Here is a 20,914-nt window from a genome sequence, read left to right on the forward strand (position 1 = left end):
AGCATGGAGCAAAAAATACATTTGAACTTGATTCCTTGTTCAGTTGGGGTAGGGCCCAACCGAATGTCTCACAGGGGTTTATGTAGAACATGCTATGATGTACTTGTGCGTCTTAGGATGACCCAAATGCTTCAGGAGTGGCTGCAATGAGGTGGAAGATGACCCCAAGTTTGGATGGTCCTCCATGACCTCGATGGTGAACAACAATGACAAAGCGAACTAGGTGGTCCAGAGTCAATGAATGATGGTGGGTTTTGAGACACTCACTTGGGCCTCTCCTGAACATAACCAGGGATTTCAGATGGATTCATTGCTCCATGTTTATGCCATCTGCAGTTGTGGGAGACACGGAGTGAGAATGTCACAAAGCATGACAGCAGTATGCTTGTACTAAATCCTGAAAAAGGAACATGAAAGGAGCAAAACGATGGGGCAAGCAGTTGCGCAACACTGCAGTGTGGCTGCCAGTCTCCTTTCTTCATTGTCCATCTGTGGACCTGAAGGAACCCCCAAACAACACGTGCTGATACTAAGTGATCCAGCAGTCATCAACAAAGTTACCTGAATTCACCGTTGATGAGACTCCAGTGTATGGTCTTTGATAGGCATGAACTGCACATGCTGTAGTGATTCAAATTTTAGAAGTGTAACCAGGTGAAACAAAGGCCTTTGTGCTTTTTCGTTGCTTTTTTGGGGGAGGGGGGATAATTAACCTCATCTTTTGTCTACCAGCTTATTCAAACTGCATGCTAGTTAACATATTTACTCTCAAGAAACAGTAACAAATAGTCGGTAGCAATCGATCTGCAGTGCCCCATCCACGCAACATATTCCTTTCCTGACTTATTCCGTGCATGTTCTCTATTCCATGCACGACTGCTCAAGCAGCAAACACAGAAGCACCTTCAGCTTTCAACCCTGTTGCATATCAATGCGCCATTATTTCCAGTCTTTTTTTATTTTTATCATTTGCTGATTATAAAATGAACTGTGATCTAATCTTGTTGGTTAAAACATATAGAGAGCTCTTGCCATGAGTCAAGAAATTTTACCCTGTTAGGTGGTTTCTATATCTACCCTCTCTTCCTTTGGGTTAACTGCAGATGAGTTCCAGAAGTCAGATGGCCTCATCAAAAATAAGTTTTAAAAACTCCTTCCTTGATTAGAAGCACTAAAAGGTCGTCTTGAAAGGCGCTTATAAATAAAATGTATTATTATTATTTATTATTTTACTGAGTAACGAAGGGTTGAAATTCTGTGCGCATGAAGAAAAGGTGCTACCAAGTGAAGATTGGCGTCGCTTTGAACTAAATAAGAACAAAATCTACACTGCAAAAGTAATGAGGCTATAATTACAACAAATGGGAAATAATCTAAACTACAGATGCGTAGAAAGACAAAGAACAACAAAAACATCCCCCAAAAAACTACACATCCATCCATCCACTTTCCGATCCGCTTATCCTCACAAGGGTCGCGGGGGGTGCTGGAACCAATCCCAGCCGCCTTCGGGCAGTAGGTGGGGGACACCCTGAACCGGTTGCCAGCCAATTGCAGGAATGGCTGGCACACAGAGACAAACAACCATCCACGCTCACACTCACACCTAGGGTCAATTTACAGTGTTCAATCAGCCTGCCATGCATGTTTTTAGAATGTGGGAGGAAGTACCCGAAGACAAACCCACGCGGGAGAACATGCAAACTCCACACAAAGGAGGCCAGAGCTGGAATTGAACCCGGAACCTCTGCACTGTGAGGTCGATGCGCTAACCACTGGCCCACAAGGTCACCCCTAACTAAGAACAGAAAATTGCTTACACAAGCAATCTTTAAAACTAAGAAAGATGAAGTCAGACGAATTACTTTTCAATCAAACCATTTACGGGTCTTTGATTTCATTTTTAGTTTTTTAGGGATTTTTTTGCCATCACTGACACTCTGCTGTGGTCGTATAGTTTAAAAAAAGTGTCATATGCATTATGGCAGCAACCAAATATCACGGTTTTGGCATCATACACAAATGTATGCAGAGTCCACTAGTGACAATATTCTCCACCATGAAGATGTCACGACTAAAGCACTGTAATTACGTAAAAGATCAAGGATTACAAATAAAGACAACGGAGCTCTTGCAACTGGGCTGCCGATTCACAGGCACACACAACAACGACAAGCGGCCAAACGATAGGCTCCCATGATGAATGTCACAACTAAAACAATGACAACAGTCCAAAATAAGCTAGCCGAATGCAAAATGAACACTGCATGATTTTAAAAAAGGGTGGAAGGCTACAAATAAAGGAGAAACTTCGATGAGTTGCTGACTCACAGGCGCTCTTTCGTCTTTCTCACTCATTTGTATTCCATTTTTATTTCCGGGCATTGTGCCATGCATGGTCAACCACTAATTAAGTTGAAATGTTTTGAGTGAGGCGGCCCGGTAGGCCAGTGGTTAGCACGTTGGCTTCACAGTGCAGAGGTACCGGGTTCGATTCCAGCTCCGGCCTCTCTGTGTGGAGTTTGCATGTTCTCCCCGGGCCTGCGTGGGTTTTCTCCGGGTGCTCCGGTTTCCTCCCACATTCCAAAAACATGCCTGGCAGGCTGATTGAACACTCTAAATTGTCCCTAGGTGTGAGTGTGAGTGCGAATGGTTGTTCGTTTCTGTGTGCCCCGTGATTGGCTGGCAACCGATTCAGGGTGTCCCCCGCCTACTGCCCGAAGACAGCTGGGATAGGCTCCAGCACCCCCCGCGACCCTAGTGAGGTTCAAGCGGCTCGGAAGAAGAATGAATGAATGTTTTGAGTGATGTGCAATGGCAGCTCCACTCACAATTGTTCATCTCATCATATCCAGTGATTGCCAGTGCAGATACAGTGTGATACAAATACTTGAGCAGTCAAAGAGACTTGTGTTTGGTGGTACACACATGAACAAAACTGTTGGTATACAACGTTAGGAAAAGATACGCCTATCATGGCCTCTGAAATATTTTGAATCTGGAATGCGCCCCAATGTATATTAATTTGCCAAAAAAGGTTCTGGGGGATTTTTGACAGCTGAGGCAAAAGTGGAGTTTTTGGGCAAGTCACATCTGCTCTATGTTTATCAACACAAAAGTAAAGTATACAACAAAAAGAATGCTGTACAAACTGTGAAATGTAGCTAAAGCTTCATCTTAAGTGGGGTTGCTTTGTTGCATCCGGCTCACGGTGATTCCAGTCTGCACAGGGTAAAATGAAATTCACTTGACTGATTTCAAAAATAGTCATCTATGAATTTGTTATGTGCAAGTAATCATTTGGTGATTTCACTGTCATAATGGCCCTTCGAGGGAAGACGTAACTCCAAACTGGCACGCGACTAAAATGAATTTGACACCCTTGAGTTAGTGTATGTGGTGGGTCAATTCAGGGTAGATGACATAGAATTGTGTGCACCATGCTTAATTAACTTCAGGTACACGCAGTTAGTTACGTTCAAATGATAAATTTTGCTAATTTGTTGCATATTTCAGTTTTGGTGTTTATTCGCTGCTTATCTGGTGTTTAGGAGTTGTTGTACCGTACTGTGTTGCCTGTATATATTTTACGCACAAGGAAACAAACATTCCTGTGCAATTATGGGCTCATCACCATTTTGCTGCTGACTGATCCTGCGGGGCTTGGATCATCACAACATGTAGATTTCTGAGTCTGATATTAATATTGACGTGGCAAAGGACACAGTGGCGAGCGACTCTTATCGGGTATTTAATTTCTCTCCTTTGATAGGACATGACAGATGCCCTCTAATGACGTCGTCTGGGGCTGAAGTTTCACTTCTCATTTGGTCAACACCTTCCCTCGCCTCTAAGAAAAGCCGAGTGAAATGAGTAAATTGGAGTGAGGCAAGTTGAAAATAGAAATCACACCTTTCAAAAAGAAAAACCGAAGTAGAAGACGGCAGCGCTTGTGATGCAAAGCCTGTTGCGTCAGGGCACAGACGTCTGGGAAATCATAAAAGCGCCGATGTTTGTGGAGCAGCAGCTGTGCGTGGATGTGTTTTGGGTTCCGTCTACTGTTTTCACACAGACTCTGCTACCAAATACATCCACTCACATTTCATGCGTGAAAATACAAACAATACATCTTTATTTATATTGCGTTTTCACAAAAACTGAAGCTGCAACAAAGATAATACATGTTATGAATTAAATGTTTTGTGGGTTCGATTCCAGCTCCAGCCTCACTCTGTAGAGTTTGCATTTTCTCCCCGTGCCTGCGTGGGTTTTCTGCGGGTACTCCGGTTTCCTCCCACATTCCAAAAACATGCATGGCAGGCTGATTGAACACTCTAAATTGTCCTAAGGTGTGAGTGTGGGCATGGATGGTTGTTCATCTCTGTGTGCCCTGCGATTGGCTGGCAACCAGTTCAGGGTGTCCCCCGCCTACCGCCCGAAGATGGCTAGGACAGGCTCCAGCATGCCTCTTGCTAGGATGAAGCGGATCAGAAAATGGATGGATGGATGGATGGATTGATGTCACTCAATGCACGTGTTAGGACAGACACACAGAAGTAACCAACTCTATGATTGCTTTTTGTTTTTTGTAGCAGTTCAGCCTTCGTGGTGGTTTGTTTTGTGGCAGAAAAGTTACACAGTTATTCCAGGGTTGAAAATACATCATGTTAAACGGTGGCCTTAATATTTTATATCGCAGTGTACACAGTCTGTGGATAAAAGTGGTTGACTGATGGCATATGTGAAAAGAAGCAGAGGATCAAAAGCCAGAGGGAGGAGAAAGCGGAGAGAGAGAGAGGAGGGATTGTTTTATGACGTTAAAGCCCAAGTGAAATCAGCACAATTTGCTTTACCAAATTAGGGACAGTTGAATGCTCTGGCAGGACAGCATTCAAAGCAAGACTGCCTCATATGCTCCAGAATCAGCAGTTTCTCCTCCTCCATATTTGCAATTTTATTCAGTTACCAGTGAACAGTTTCGAGTCAGGTGTCACCTTTCACCTGGTCATCTCAAAGGCTCCTTTATGGACTCAAAGAGTGGCAAGGTGTTAGCAAATCAAAATGGAACGGGACGAAGAACCCCCCACATCTTTTTCCTCTGAGGTCTCAGACAGTCTCCCTCCAGGGGCCGTCGGGGTTCACGAAGAGCAGAACCGACCCGCCCTGACCCCGACGCCTCATAGAGGATGCGTGAATGTCTGTCAGCCATGGTACCTGCTCATCACAATGATCCTGCTCCTGCTTTCTCTCCTTGGCAGCTGGGCCATGGCTCACCTCACCCTGGGCACCCACGGGGGCTCACCTTTCCGGATCTCAGCAAGCTATGACCAGGGAACGCTTGATGACACGGCCATGATTGAGCCCAACTTCACCACCAACTGCACCATGGGTAAGTTATCTTGTTCATCATTGTGATTATGGCACTTGGTTAACTACTTGCAAATCTAAAAATATCATCCTAGACATTTGAGAACATTGCATCTTTTTTGTACTTCCTCAAAATATTCACCTGTCCCATTACTCTTTGTATTTATCATATCCTGATATCATCCCTTTATAACAGATGCACATTTCCACTGTTTAGTTATAGCTTTTTGACAATGTGCGAAATGGTTGGGATAAATCAAATACAGGTTTTCCTCTATAAAACGAAATTGCAGTGCTCTGACTGTGGCATAGTTGTAATTGCGTAGCAATTTTCAAAGGTGGATGGAGTGAAAAACAATCCTACCCCATGCTCAGTAAGAGACTCGGCCTCGTTTTCTTTTTCTTGTGTACTTTTTGAATGCTCGCGTAATATGCATGTAGACTACAGTAAATGCATTTCACGTGTCTGCTGAGGGACTCGGCTCTCAAAGCGGATCAAACATGTCAAACTAAAAATTATGCAGGCATCATGAGGGATTTTTTTTTCTCTCGCTACATTCTGAAATGAAATGTGATGACTGTTGGGAGACCGAAATAATCTTCCTCTCTGTTGATTTTCAACACTCCTCCAATTGAATTAATACGACTGTTTTCATTTCCTGTGGAGGCTCACATTAGCATTTGCTTTATCATTTCAAGTGAGCTTTACAAAGGAAGAATGGTTGAAAATCCTTGTTTCCCCTCATTGTCTCCAATTCATCAAACATGAAATAGAGACTCAAAAAGGTCAACGCCATTGTACCAGCGTGAATCTGTTTAATGGATTCTTCTCATGTGGGTGCAGAGTACACATATCGCGAGGCATTTTTATGCATGTACATGCTCTGAGGGGAAAACACTTCTTTCCAAGAGTCCTAAACTCTCTTATAAAACCTCAGCATCTTCTTTACTAGCTCATGCCGTAGTATAAAATGGAGTAATCGAGTAAAGGTTGACCAAAATAAATGTTCCACCATTAGCTTCTTATACTGGACTATATCAAATCTTATAATTCGCCACAGCACTGAGGGAATTCCCAGTATTTGACTGACACAATTTCCTGCAAGGAAAAAAAACAAAAAAGAAACTGAAATGTCTCGTTTTCAATTAACGTTTGGATTTTAGGGATGAAGAGTGTACCATTCTGGATTCAGATCTCGTCATGAAGATCCCAGGGTTTCAAACTTTCGACACACACTGTTCTGTTTCCACACTGTACTAATTAAATTATCCCAAATCACTCACCTCTGACAGTAGATGTAAATTGCTCATCTGTTTTGTTGGCTTATCTCTGTATCCCTTTCAGAATCCTGTTAATTCTTGTTTTTATACAGTAATTAATGCAACCCAACGTCATCTGTTTTCACAGCATTTCAAATTTTTTATCTAATGTTTGTCCAGTATTGTTGTATTATGATTGATACACACTGGATTATTAGTCTAAAAAGATCATGTAATTGCTTATTTTGCCTTAAATGTTATATATGCCCTGAAGCGCAGAGCAGGTTAATATTTTATCACACTGTTTCCACACCGCTGAGCAAAGAGCCTGAAAATGTCGTTATGTTATGCCGTTAGAGATCATCGGGTGTGCCGCAGAAATACTTTGCGCTCACTTAATTCTGGGTTGTACGACACACGCAAAGGATGGGTACCTTTCACATTTCTTCGGTTCCAATTCTCGGTACCTGGGAATTGATAGCGGTACTCAACGGTAACAATGTTGCGCGCTTTTGTTCTTTTTGTTCTGAATCGGTTCAGATCCTCACCAAGGTCGTCGGCGCACTGAAGCCTATCCCAGCTGTCTCATGAATTTAAAACAAATGAGCCAGAAGATATGGAGTGAAAATAAAGGTATAACATTTTACGATTAATAAAGTATAAGCTCAAAATACAGGTGAAGTCCGCCCTCTCATGGCTGATTGTTTTCACTGTGACACATGAAAGCATCTCACTGTTATCTTTTTAATTGAGCGCTTCCTGGCGGCAGTTGGAAAAATCTTGAAACAGGCTGCTTCATTCAATAAGCCACAGGGTTGAAAGTATGTGACAAAAGTAGCGGCTTATAGTCTTGAAATTACGGTACATCTTTGACACCAGTTCTTGTAGCATGTTTGGCTGTTAGCACACAAATGCAAATAATTTTTTTCTTTCATAGCATTATCAGGCCTGTGTGACAAAACTGGAAAATATATGTGTGTGTGTGTGTGTTTATATATGTATATATATTTATATATATATATATATATATATATATTTTTTTTTTTTTTTAAATCCTCTTCTCACCCCTTGGGTGGTGTCCCTCATTCAGCTCGGGTCCTCTACCAGAGACCAGGAAGCTTGAGGGTTCTGCTGAGTATCCTTGCTGTTCCCAGCACTGCACATTTCTGGACTGAGGTGTCCGATGTTGTTCCCGGGATCTGTTGCAACCACTCATCTAGTTTGGGGGTCACTGCCCCGAGTGCTCCGACCACCACAGGCACGACTGTCACCTTTACCTTCCAGGCTCTCTCCAGCTCCTCTCTGAGCCCTTGGTATTTCTCTAGTTTCTCGAGTTCCTTCTTTCTGATGTTTCCATCATTTGGGACCGCTACATCCACTACAAGGGATTTCCTCTGCCCTTTATCGATGATCACGATATCTGGTTGGTTCGCCATTACCATCTTGTCAGTCTGGATCTGGAAGTCACACAGTATCTTCGCTCTGTCATTCTCCACCACCTTTGAAGGTGTTTCCCATTTTGAGCTGGGGTTTCCAGTTCATACTCCGCAGAGATGTTTCGGTAGACTATGCCAGCCACCTGGTTATGGCGTTCCATGTAGATAAGATAAGATAAGATAAGATAAGATAAGATAAGATAAGATAAGATATCCTTTATTCGTCCCACACTGGGGAAATTTACAGCCTCCAGCAGCAAGAATGTATGTAGAAAGAAGAAAGAAGAAAGAGAAAAAAAAAACAACAAACATCTTTCAATTAAATGCAATATAAACACAAAATTTACCTGCCAGCATCTTACACCCTGCAGTTATGTGTTGGATCGTCTCGGGTGCCTCTTTGCACAACCTACACCTTGGGTCTTGTCTGATGTGGTATATCTGGGCCTCAATGGCTCTGGTGCTCAGGGCCTGCTCCTGAGCAGTCAGGATGAGTGCCCCTGTGCTGTCCTTCAGGCCAGCCCTCTCTAACTATTGATATGACTTCTTGAGATCGGCCACTTCGGTTATGGTCCGGTGGTACATCCCGTGTAGGGGCTTGTCCTCCCATGATGGTCCCTCTTCCGGCGTCTCATCTACTGTTCCCCATTGTCTGAGACATTCTCTGTGTACGTCATCCGTTAGAGCTTTCGCCTTGATGTATTCATGGAGCTTGGATGTTTCATCCTCGACAGTGGCTCTCACACTCACTAGTCCCCGGCCTCCATCCTTTCGGCTTGCGTACAGTCTCAGGGTGCTGGATTTGGGATGGAATCCTCCATGCATGGTTAGGAGCTTTCGGGTCCTAACGTCCGTGGTCTGAATCTCTTCCTTTGGCCACCTTATTATTCCTGCTCGGTATCTGATCACTGGCAGGGCATAGCTGTTTATTGCCCGGGTCTTATTCTTGCCATTGAGCTGGCTTCTTAGGACTTGCCTCACTCGCTGGAGGTATTTGGCCGTAGCCGCTTTCCTTGTTGCCAGTTCGAGGTTGCCATTGACTTGTGGTATACCGAGGTACTTGTAACTGTCCTCAATGTCTGCTATTGTTCCTTCAGGGAGTGAGACCCCTTCAGTGCGGACTACCTTTCCTCTCTTAGTCACCATACGACTACATTCCTCAAGCCCGAATGACATCCTGATGTCGCTGCTGTAGATCCTGGTCGTGTGGATCAGGGAGTCTATGTCCCTTTTGCTCTTAGCATACAGCTTTATGTCATCCATGTAGAGGAGGTGACTGATTGTAGCTCCATTTCTGAGGCGGTATCCATAGCCTGTCTTGGTGATTACTTGGCTTAGGGGGTTCAATCCTATGCACAACAGCAGTGGGGAGAGTGCATCACCTTGGTATATGCCACATTTGATGGACACTTGGGTAAGTGGCTTGCCATTGGCTTCAAGTGTGGTTTTCCACATCCTCATCGAGTTTGCAACGAAGGCTCTTAGGGTCCTGTTCACCTTATACAACTCCAAGCATTCAGTGATCCATGTATGTGGCATCGAGTCATAGGCTTTCTTGTAATCAATCCCGGCTGTGCACAGGTTGGTACGTCGGGACCTGCAGTCTTGTGCGACTGTTCTGTCAACCAGGAGCTGATGTTTGGCTCCTCTGGTATCTCTACCAATGCCCTTCTGTGCTTCGCTCATGTATTGATCCATGTGTCCACTTATCTTAGCCGCAATGATGCCTGACATGAGCTTCCATGTTGTGGAGAGACAGGTTATTGCCCGATAGTTGGATGCGACTGCACCCTTTGAGGGATCCTTCATGATCAGGATCGTTCGCCCTTCGGTTAGCCATCCTAGGTGAGTCCCATCCCTCAGCAGCTGGTTCATTTGTGCTGCTAGGCGCTCATGGAGTGCTGTGAGTTTCTTTAGCCAGTAAGTGTGGACCATGTCTGGGCCTGGTGCTGTCCAGTTCTTCATATCTGAGACTCTTTCCTTTATGTCTGCCACTGTTATGGTAACTGGGTTCTGTTCAGGGAGGTTGCTGTGCTCCTCTCTCAGGGTCACCAGCCATGGTGCACTGCTGATATGTGCACCCTCCTTCTCCCATATGCCTTTCCAGTACCTTTCAGTTTCCAGTCTTGGTGGGTCAGCTCTGTTGTTAGGACCCTGCCACTGAGCGTACACTTTCGCAGGTTGTGTTGCGAACAGCCTGTTTATTCGTCTGGCCTCATTCTCTTTCGTGTACCGCTTTAGGCGACTGGACAAGGCTTGGAGCCTTTGTTTGGCAGTTTCGAGTGCTTCAGGTATGGTCATCTGGATGTACCTCTCGGGTATCGGCTTTTTCATCACACCTCTCTGGGCCTCCGTCAATTGACTCACATCTTTCCTGGCCTTCTTGATCTTAGCCTCCAACCGTCTTTTCCATGGTGGGTAGCGTTTCTCATGGCTTCCATGGTTGCTCTTATAGCCAAGAGTCTCTAGGATCACTGATGCTGAAGCGTATACCAGCTCATTGGTTTCTGTGATCGTTACGGAAGGGATCGCCCTCAGTGCTGCATTCACACTTTCCATGAGACTTTCAGATGGAAAGTCAAATCTCTGGTATGACCTCTGATCTGGCAGCCTGGGGGGTTCCTTCACCATGGAACCTGTGTTGTACCTCATCAATCTCAAGTTGTGACAGCAGTTGCCGTTTGTGGATGTTGGAACAATGAGTTACTAGTTGTTTCGTGGTCAACCGTGACTGTGGGTTCCGAAGTAACCATTCAGCCCACATTCTCTGTATGCAACCCCTCTGACTAGGGTTGCTTGAGTAGTAGCATTCCAACAGAGCCATGTTATCGCATCTCGCCCATCTCCGCTTTGTTCCAGTGGCCCATTTTTCATCAAGGTGCTCTGGTTCCCCAGCACCTGACGCAGACCTTGTTTGGCCGGGCGATGTCTGAGCCGGCATGTCATTCATTTTAGTGTCTCTCATCATTGTATGAGGTAGTCATTAGCGTGAAGGATCTTGCCCAAGGATCCACACTGGATGGTGTTATGTGCTCATTTTCTTGCCCCAGGCGGGAATCGAACCACCGTTTCCCGTATGCCCAACCGATGCCTTACCAACTGAGCTATCCAGCCGCTTTATATATATATACACTGTATATATATTAGAGCTGTCAGTTTAGTGCGTTTTTATTGGCATTAATTTAAATGAATTTTAACGGGATTAAATTTTTTCTCGCGAGATTAACGCGGCCCACGTCACAAGCGGATGTTACTTGTTTGGAACTATTTTGTGTGGAAGGTTACAGTGTTCTGCGTCCATATAAATAGAGTGGGTGGAGCTTCTCTGTGTTTGTCTGACAGTGGTAGCGACCTAGCGAAAATAAAACGTCTCCAGTGTTGTCATTCAAAATGAGGTCTACACTAACTCAAACGAACTAAAAAATTAATCATGATTACTCACACATTTTTTATCGTTTCTGAATTTCCTTTTACATTTTTTGTCCTATCTTTCCCCATTTTAATGCTCTCATCAACTTGGAATCATGAATCAGTTTTCTATGTGCCAAATGCAAATATTTACTGAAATAACAATTTCAATTTTCAATTTTACATGAACATTTTTCACTTGGAGCAGTTGTTCACACATAATCTCTCACACAATATTACTCTTCCATCAACAACAGTGAAAAAAAATATTTTGTCACACAACAGCTGCTTTAACAGCTTTTTTAATGAAATCAAAACAGAGCAATATAACATTATAAAGTGCACATCTAAGGTAAACTAGTACTCAGCCTATCGTGGATTTAAGCCATGGTTGCATACTTCGTTTTTCTCAAGTTTGCTTTGAACACAACATTCTGTTTCTGTATGTTTGTTGGAGAATAACGAGACCCCGGACAACAGTGTTCGTTATGTGCCGCTGTATTCAAAACTGCCGGCCGTACAAACAAGCCCCCTATATATATATATATATATATATATATATATATATATATATATATATATATATATATATATATATATATATATATATAGGGGGCGCTTTTTTTTAAGATAAGATGGGATAAGATATCCTTTATTTGTCCTACACTGGGGAAATTTACAGCCTCCAGCAGCAAGAATGTAGGTAGAAAGAAGAAAGAAGAAAAAAAACAACAAACACCGTTCAATTAAGTGCAATATAAACACAAAATGGATAAATCGCAGTGCTATTTACAATTGTCTTTCACATCATTTTATTATTATTATTATTATTGTTGTTGTTGTTATTTTTATTCAGCAGCCTGACAGCAGTCGGTAGGAACGAGCGTTGGTATCTCTCCTTCTTGCAGCGCGGGTGTAACAGTCTCTGGCTGAAGGAGCTACCAAGTGCTGCCAGGGCGGGCTGGAGGGGGTGGGAAGCACTGGCCATCATAGCTTTTAGCTTAGTTAGCATCCTTCTGTTGCCCACCTCCTCCAGAGTGTCAAGGGAGCAACCCAGGACAGAACTGGCCTTCCTGACCAGTCGCTCCAGTCTCTTTCTGTCCCGGGCTGAGATGCTGCCTGACCAGCAGATTTGGAGTTGTTTTGGGGGTTTTTTGCCCTTGCTTTGGAGGAGAAAGAAACCCCTCTGCTAAACATGCAAAACAGTCACTGTGATCGTTGCATTTTATCCACAAATGAGTGTGCTTTTCTACTTTCATAATTCTTTCCATCGCAGATGCAAAGAGTTCAGCAGGTGCTGTTGCACATGCAAATCCAGACTTGGCTCAACAGTGTCCAATTGTTCTCGGGTGCCGGTTCACGGTGTTCCTCCTGTCAGGCCGTGTTCAGGCAATAGCTAGTAGAGAGGAACAGTGTGCACAAGTGTCGTATTCTATTCAGCTTCCACCTGCCTCCCCAAGACCACTGCTTATATGCACCTCCCACTATAAAATTGAAACTTGAATCTCTCGCGGCAAGATCACTGTGTGGCCTTACCGCATTTTGCGTATTTCAAGGCCACCCCGACTTTACCCTCCAGCACCTGTCACAAAAGTGGAGCTCAAATTATCTTCTTTCTAACTTGCACTGAATTTGAAGAAGCGACAGACAATTAAGGCTCTCAGACACCATCCGGCTGAGACATGTTTGATTTATTTGTTCCAGGCTTTTGCACTCAAAATTAGCTACTCATTGCTATTAATGACCTGCATGCAGACAATTGGGATGGATTGCACGAGCCCCAGTCAAACTTTCCCTTCACTAATCTTGTTTAATTTGCTCCCACAGGATTTGAGATTTATTTGACTGTGGAAACAAAAAGTAGGTATTCTTGAAAACGAACCGTGGCACGATGGTGTCCTGAAGAAAGTTTTTCCAAACATGAATTTGTAAATCATGATCTGATTTAGCAAAATAGTAGCGTGAGTCCACTCAGTCTCACTGAAAACCACAGTCTCACGTCAGTTGAAATTTCCAGGGTTTATGAAATCTGACAAGCACTTAAGTTTTCAGCTCAAAACAGATGATATCTTTCCACCCATCCATCAATTTTCAACACCACTTATCCTGAACAGGGTCGCGGGAGCCTACCCCAGCTGACTTGGGATGGAAGGGAGACTACACCCTGAACTGGTCGCGAGTCAGTCGCCGGGAACATATTGAGACAAACAACTATTCACACCGTCACCGAGTGCGAAACGATCCCACATTTACCGGACACGAGTCCGAAAATTGTACCACTACTTCTTTGTAGAGTAAAAAAATTGATTTCCAAGTTGAGGCTTTTGAGCATCTAAACACTGAAAACCGCTAGTCTGCCAAACACAGGACTCAGGCATGCCGAAGTAGAAACAATTATGGAGGAACATTGCTTCTGGAAAGACAAGTTCTCGATGCAAATATACTCAGAGTAAAATAAAACTGGGACCACAAGTAGTTAGTGCATGTGGTACTTTCATTTGTTTCTGCTGCTCTGTTGGAATTCAGTCACTTTTGCCACTCGTATGTAAAAACTTTCAAAGATGTCCGTTAAACATATAATTCTCGGTTTTCCTTGACTACTCAAGCTCGTGAAGTGAAAGGAGATAGCATCAATTGCTTCTCCATACCTCTCCATTTTAATGAACTCATCAGTCACGGGACCAACAAACAATCCAATTTTGTTGCCTCCAAAGTAAGTTGCCTGCTATTATGTCTCTGGAGCGTTGTCTCCCGACAGGAATTTAAGAGACTCCTTTCTGCTACATCTTCAACCCAATCACGATGGCATTGCAGAGAACATTTCAATGACCTTCTTACCCATTTTGTGTGTTTCGTCCTGGAAGGAAACAGACACCACCCTGATGAGTGACAGGCTCATTACCCAATTGCGTTACTCGACGTGACTTTGTAGAAAGAAGAGTGTCACAATCGTCCCCAGCATGTTGAGTATGTGTGCTCATGTATTACCCTGCAACCTGTCACTGTCCATTTTTCCAAGTGGCCATGTAGTGCGGGACATTGAAGCCTGTTGGGAGATTGAACCAGTGACCTTACCTTCCCTGGCGCATTCCCTTAACCATTACACCATACTGCCCCAGGCCCTTAATGGAGCGTTACGGCAAGTCTATACTGTGCGATTAGGTACACAGTAGCATGAGGGTGTCCCTAGGCCCATCAATCACACACGGCGCTGCAGAGGTAACGGGACAAATTGGACTGTGGGAATTGGTGGAGTAGACAGAGCAGGACATTTGGATGCATGGGTGCAGGTGCTCTGTATGAAAATGTGATTCTGTGTATGGCTCTCAGGTTTTCCTTGAAATCCCCAGCATAAGCTTTTTTGACTGAATTTTCAATTTTGCATCTGTAAATTCTTCATAAATCTCCATAAAAAGGGAAACATGATCAAAATGTGTTCTTAAAAGTATGATTGAGTTCCAGTCGGCCTATGTGTACAGTTTAAGCGGAAGGATGTCATGGATTGAAGTTGATCGTATATTTCTGAGCTGTGACACCTGATCAAGACATTATAGATCAGCAGAAGCAATATCTAATGGATACTTAAAGTGTTTCAAGAACTGCATTATTTTATTTTTGCATAAATTCAAGCAGTGGAGGGCAAAGACTTGGGCCATCAATACAACGATCAATACAACGATTCCATTGATATTTGAAAACAAATTATGGTGTCTGTATGTACTGTAGTTTTTGAACAGTGGCAGTTTGTTTTTCAGCAGTAAAACTGGCACACTGTATTGTGGCATATAACGGTTTGGGCGGTCTCCTCTTGTCATTAATTTCTAAGATTTCACATAAATAGGGTGATCAGAAATTACAGCCATGCAGAAATTTTTCGTTTATGATGGATGGTCTTAATCAGGGCTTCGCTCGTCGTCAATATCTAATCTAACTTATTTGGTCACCAGCCATCTGTGCCTCGTGTTTACTCAAGGTACTGGAGCTAGATTTACAACCTTTAAAAACAATTTGTCAGCTAATTGCAACTGCTATCTGTGACTAGTCAACTAACAAAATAATAATTTGTGGTAGCCCTATGTGAGAATTTTTATCGCATAGCCTACATGGACTGGGTTAGTGCTCAACATTAGGCTTTGTTCTTCATGTCACATGCATAAAGCGTGCCAAAGAATGCCGAAAATGAAACATGAATTCAAAATGCATGTGTGGGCGTGAGCATTTGTTTGCTGGTAAGGGGAGTTGTCGCCTCTGCCCTCCCACCTGACTCTCTTTCCACCCCCTCTACACCAACTGTGTTCCTGCTCCATTCTCTTTCTTCTCCGTGACTCTTGCCGCCATATCTTTCTTTCCCCCCTTTTCGGTTCACCCACTCCCTCTATCACCCATCTGCTAGCAACCTCCCCCACTGATGTTGCTGCTGCTAATGACAATAATCAGAATGCATTCTGAATTATGTTCTTCATAACCAACGGCAATCAATGAGGCTTTACGTTTTTTTATGTTAGAGTAATCCTTTTGTACACATGTGAAATCATGTAAAGATTCCCTAACTGCTAAATGTGATGTGATCTAATCACGAAGCCAGGTCACTGAAAATTAATTTCTGATGATAAACAACAACAGCCAATTATGCGGCATCCTGCATTCAGTCATGTATCATATCAGGAATAAAATATTTAATGATTTCATCATTAATTTCAAATGTTTACCACATCATTTGCATCGGAAATGTATGGACTACTCCATCTAGTTTTGAGCCATTCATGTGCTTTTCCTCTTGGCCACTTGTCGTAGTCCTGCTGGAATCCAGCCTCAGCAGGTCCCCCTTCCTCCACTGAAAAGCTCTGTAAGCTTGGTACATTTGGCAGCACTTTCCTGAAGCATTTTTATTGTCCTCTATTATATCACAACGCTACCCATTTCATCCATTTTATTTCTTTTTTGACAATTTTTCCCTGCTATTTTGCTAAAAGCAAACTGTTACAAGTGGAGACTGAGTCATTCAGATCTCAGAAAAAATCAGGGCGGATGCGCTACGTAAAGGGTTTGAAATATGCTTCTTACTCTCAACTATTGGCCGAAAATCCATTGTAAAGAACTGTATATGTATCGAAATGAAGACCGGACCCAAAAAAAAAAAAACCTGCCAAATTCAGCCTGGAATGGATCGGCTTGGATTTTCCCACAATTCCTGATGGCCACCACGCCCCTGATTGTAACCAGAATCTGGTTGACTCCTGGAAAGCTTGTTTGGCCAATTAGTTTGAGAGCTGGTGAGGACTGGACCCCGCCATCTCTTTCCTCTGACATTAAAAATGTAATCATGCAAAATAATGCAATTTTCCTAAAAATGGTACATGTAATCTGATAACACATATATGTAACAGCTCACAGTTAATTATTTTAATTTTTGTACCCTGAATAAGTCACGCCGGTTGTGTATGTGTATTCTGTTACTATATTTTAAGCCTACATGCTCTTTGCCAAATGGAACAGGTATCTAAATCAATCGCATCGAGCAGGCAGGGGCATGTGTTCAAAATGGATGGACTTAAGCATCACTAAAAGAGTGTTTCTGATGGAGGTACAGACACCTCTATTCTATTCTAATTTTGTTCAGAGAAGGTATTGGCCTTTCAGTCACTGACATGACTGCATTCGATGGGAAAAATACATCACATTATACTGTTCCCCTGCTTCACCAGTTGACTTTTCAGCCATTTACTGAACTCATGTGGGAGCTGCTGTTGGCCACAGCTCACACGCAGACGCTCACATGCATGGGTGACAATGTCGCAAGCCACACCATGGGCTTTCACTGCATATGGACACCGTTTGGGACACAAATCTTTATATTTCAGCTCTGTATAATGGTTAAATATTACAGTGCCCTCTGAGTGCCCACTTTTACCTTGAGTAACGTCCGCTTCAGGGAAAACTAATTGATGATTAATGCAGTAATATTTTTGCAGGAAAGACTATTTGATTATTCCTCCCACTTGAGGCTTTACTTAAGTTTAGTTTTGCTCCTTGCTGTTGGTTTGAAGTTTTATTTTGTGGGGAATGTCCAATTCAATTGATTTATTTTGTTGTTTTTTCTAAAGAGGGGATAAACTTACTGGTAGAACAGAAATATTACTATAGTTATGGATTACTTCTAGATCCTTATTAGGCCAGTTTTATCCCCAGTATCCTAATTTTTTTTCCCCTAGAGTTTCCTAGAGTGTGCTAACTGGTTCGTATGAGGCTGCGTGGGCGTTCCTTCAATTTTATATATTTATATATATATATCTAAGAGAGAGAGAGAGAGAACCTCAGATTACTTATGCGGCTGAACAGCAACTTTGATGACGTAAAGTACTTGGTGGACTTGATGCAGTACATCTCACTTCAAGATGCCGATGGCCGAGAGTGTGTATCACCACACACACACACACACACACACACACACACACACACACAAAGAAGGAGTTTACTTTTGCAACTAGTTAACAAATTGTGTGTGTAGTCATGGCCATAACCTTGTCACGTTCAATGTATGATAAAATGTTGAATTTGGTTGCTGATTCATGCAACGGAAAACTGCGCTCAGTCATGTCAAGCCAGTGTGCACGTATGCGTGAGCGTGTGCGAACATGCGTGCATGTGTGTAGGGAATGAAAAGTTGACGGGCTGCACGAGCTGCATGCTGGAGCAAAAGTTACAATATAAATTAAATAAATAATCATAAACCTTGATTGTCATCGCTTCACATTTTAGGTATATTTGTATTTTTTCACTGCACATACCTTCATGGGTATTTTTTCCGGCTTTGCCAGTGAAAGTACTGATTTCTACAGTGTCACCATAGAAACTCATGAAAATGTGGTCACTTGCAAATGTACTTGCAGACAGTAGCGCTTCAAGATCATGTTTAACAAATAAATTCATTCATTCATTCATCTTCCTAACCGCTTGATCCTCACTAGGGTCGCGGGGGGTGCTGGAGCCTATCCCAGCTGTCTCCGGGCAGTAGGCGGAGGACACCCTGAATCGGTTGCCAGCCAATCGCAGGGCACACAGAGACGAACAACCATTCGCACTCACGCTCACACCTAGGGACAATTTAGAGTGTTCAATCAGCCTGCCATGCATATTTTTCGAATGTGGGAGGAAACCGGAGCACCCGGAGAAAACCCACGCAGGCCCGGGGAGAACATGCAAACTCCACACAGGGAGGCCGGAGCCGGAATCGAACCCGGTATCTCTGCACTGTGAAGCCGACGTGCTAACCACTGGACTACCGGGCCGCCCGGTATTGTTTTTCAGAAAAAGGCCCATTTGTTGTGTATGTAGCTGTACCTGAGGAGATGCTTTCGTGCCCTTAAGTTACCTCTCCTGGTGTTTTCTCATTTACTTCACACTGTGAAACCAACCCAATGAACACATCGCCAGGAAAACACTCAAACTTCGCCAAACAATTTATCCCCAACTGACCTGATTCCTCAAACAATCTGTAAGTGTGATTTAAGGACTGTGTTAGGTCAGGATTCCAGCGGCCCATTCTAGCCAAACGTACTTTCTCTGTAAGCTCAAAGCTGAGTGACAAAGCCACTTTTGAGTGCTTATCCAACCGTCACTGAGCTAATAGACAGAGATGGATTTACATGGCTCGCCCTAAGTTTTCTTTTTGTGATGAACTACAGTATTTCAACTTGCACTAAGTTGAAAGGAAGCCCATGAATGCATAATGCATGCCTTGAATGAATGCCCATTGCAAGACTGCATTCAGAACCATAAACCCGTACGGTCATAAACAAACATCACCTCATTTATTTGAAATGGTACATTTGCCTTGTCCTGGCCTTGCAATGTCTATTTTTGCCGACAAATGTCACAGCACATTGCTGTTTGTACTCCTCAAAGCATTTCACCATTTAAAACTGAGCTGCATTGTGCATCGCTGCTTTGACATTACTTAAGTCATTTATTCAGGCAAGTGTGTGTGTTTTTTGTGATTTAGAAGTTGGGGAAAAAAGTCACACAAAAAATGATAACTTGTGTTTCATGGTTTCTAAAAATGTCGCGTATTCAATTCTTGACACATATGGCAGAATTCGGAATGACATGAATGATAAAAATGATCCATCTACCCATTTCATATTCCCTTGTCCTCATTCCATCCCAGGTCACCAGTCGCTCACAAGCAAAACACACAAAACAGTATTCCTATTCACGTTTACAGTATAAGCAATTTAGATCCCGCAGTTAACCCAATATGCATGTTTTTGGAATGTTGTAGACAGCTGCAGTGGCCACAGCAAATCATACCAAACTGAATATCAAGCATGACTGAATATCAAGCATGACATCTCAATTTGGTACAAAAGAATAGTATCCCGCCTTCCGTATGGAACATTTTTTTATTTATTTATTTTAAGATGAAAACTTTCCTCACCTGCTTGAGAAATAAAATTCAGTGTGTTGTCTGTGTCAAGTTTTCAATTCATGTTTATATATTTAGGGTGTACCTTGCCTCTCACCCGAAGACAACTGGGACAGGCTCCAGCGTGCCCATAGTCCGATTAAACATCAATGTTTCATGGAATGTATGCATGTTTCGATGGATAGCAGGAAATCATAACATAAGCTGTCTTGGGGACTTTACACATACAGTAGAGCAGATCAAAAAACACTCTACTACTTATTAAAAGACTAAATAAACCCAGACTGATCAATCACTATGTGACAGAGGCATGCTAAGACTGAGTAAGAAGAATCCTCAAGCAGAAGAGAGAGCGAGAGGTGCTGTTTTTGGCTCGACATGAGAAGCACAGGTGACTCCTATTTATTACTGGGAGGATGAAGTCAGAGGTGAGTGTCATATGGAGATCCAAATTGAGAAGCCAGAACATGCAGTACTACAAAGGTGTAGCCGTTGGACTAGGAACCACGCTGAGATGGGGAACAACCAACAAAAGTATATAGACAGTATCTCCGCCTGTTACGCGAAGACGCGAAGGATTCGATTCCCTGACGGGGGCGTTGGTTGTTTTTGAATATTATCATTTTGGTGCTGCAGTTTTTCATCGCAAATAAAAAAAGACTATGGATTGTTTCCACCCAATTTCGAACTGGGGACCTTTCGTATGTGAGATGAACGTGAGAACCACTGCACTGTAGAAACAGATACAACCACAGTCTTTCAAATCAGGGCTGTCAACCCGCCTAATTGGCGTTGCTTTGGCGGGTAGAGATTGTTAAAAGCAGGCATTTTTCGTGAGTATAGTGGACAGTATCTCCGCCTGTCACACGGAAGACCAGTATTTGAATCCCTGATGTGCAGGTGATTGTTTTTATTATTTTGTTGACGCAGTTTTTCATCACATAAAAAAAACAAAAACAGGGATTGTTTCCACCCAGTTTCAAACTGGGGATTTTTCGTGTGTGAGATGAACGTGCTA

At 43.1% G+C, this 20,914-nt stretch overlaps 1 protein-coding gene across 2 annotated transcripts in view; it reads left to right on the forward strand.

Annotated features, from left to right (window-relative positions):
- alk (ALK receptor tyrosine kinase) overlaps nucleotides 1-20,914 on the forward strand; it is a 386,248-nt gene that overhangs the window by 256,567 nt on the left and 108,767 nt on the right. For both annotated transcript variants that reach the window (XM_052085650.1, XM_052085651.1), the window contains exon 5: nucleotides 5,259-5,389. In XM_052085650.1, coding sequence (XP_051941610.1) covers nucleotides 5,259-5,389 — 131 coding nt within the window. The remainder of the gene's footprint in view (nucleotides 1-5,258; nucleotides 5,390-20,914) is intronic.

Source organism: Hippocampus zosterae, chromosome 14 (assembly GCF_025434085.1).
Source record: "Hippocampus zosterae strain Florida chromosome 14, ASM2543408v3, whole genome shotgun sequence".
NCBI classification, from domain to species: Eukaryota; Metazoa; Chordata; class Actinopteri; order Syngnathiformes; family Syngnathidae; genus Hippocampus; species Hippocampus zosterae.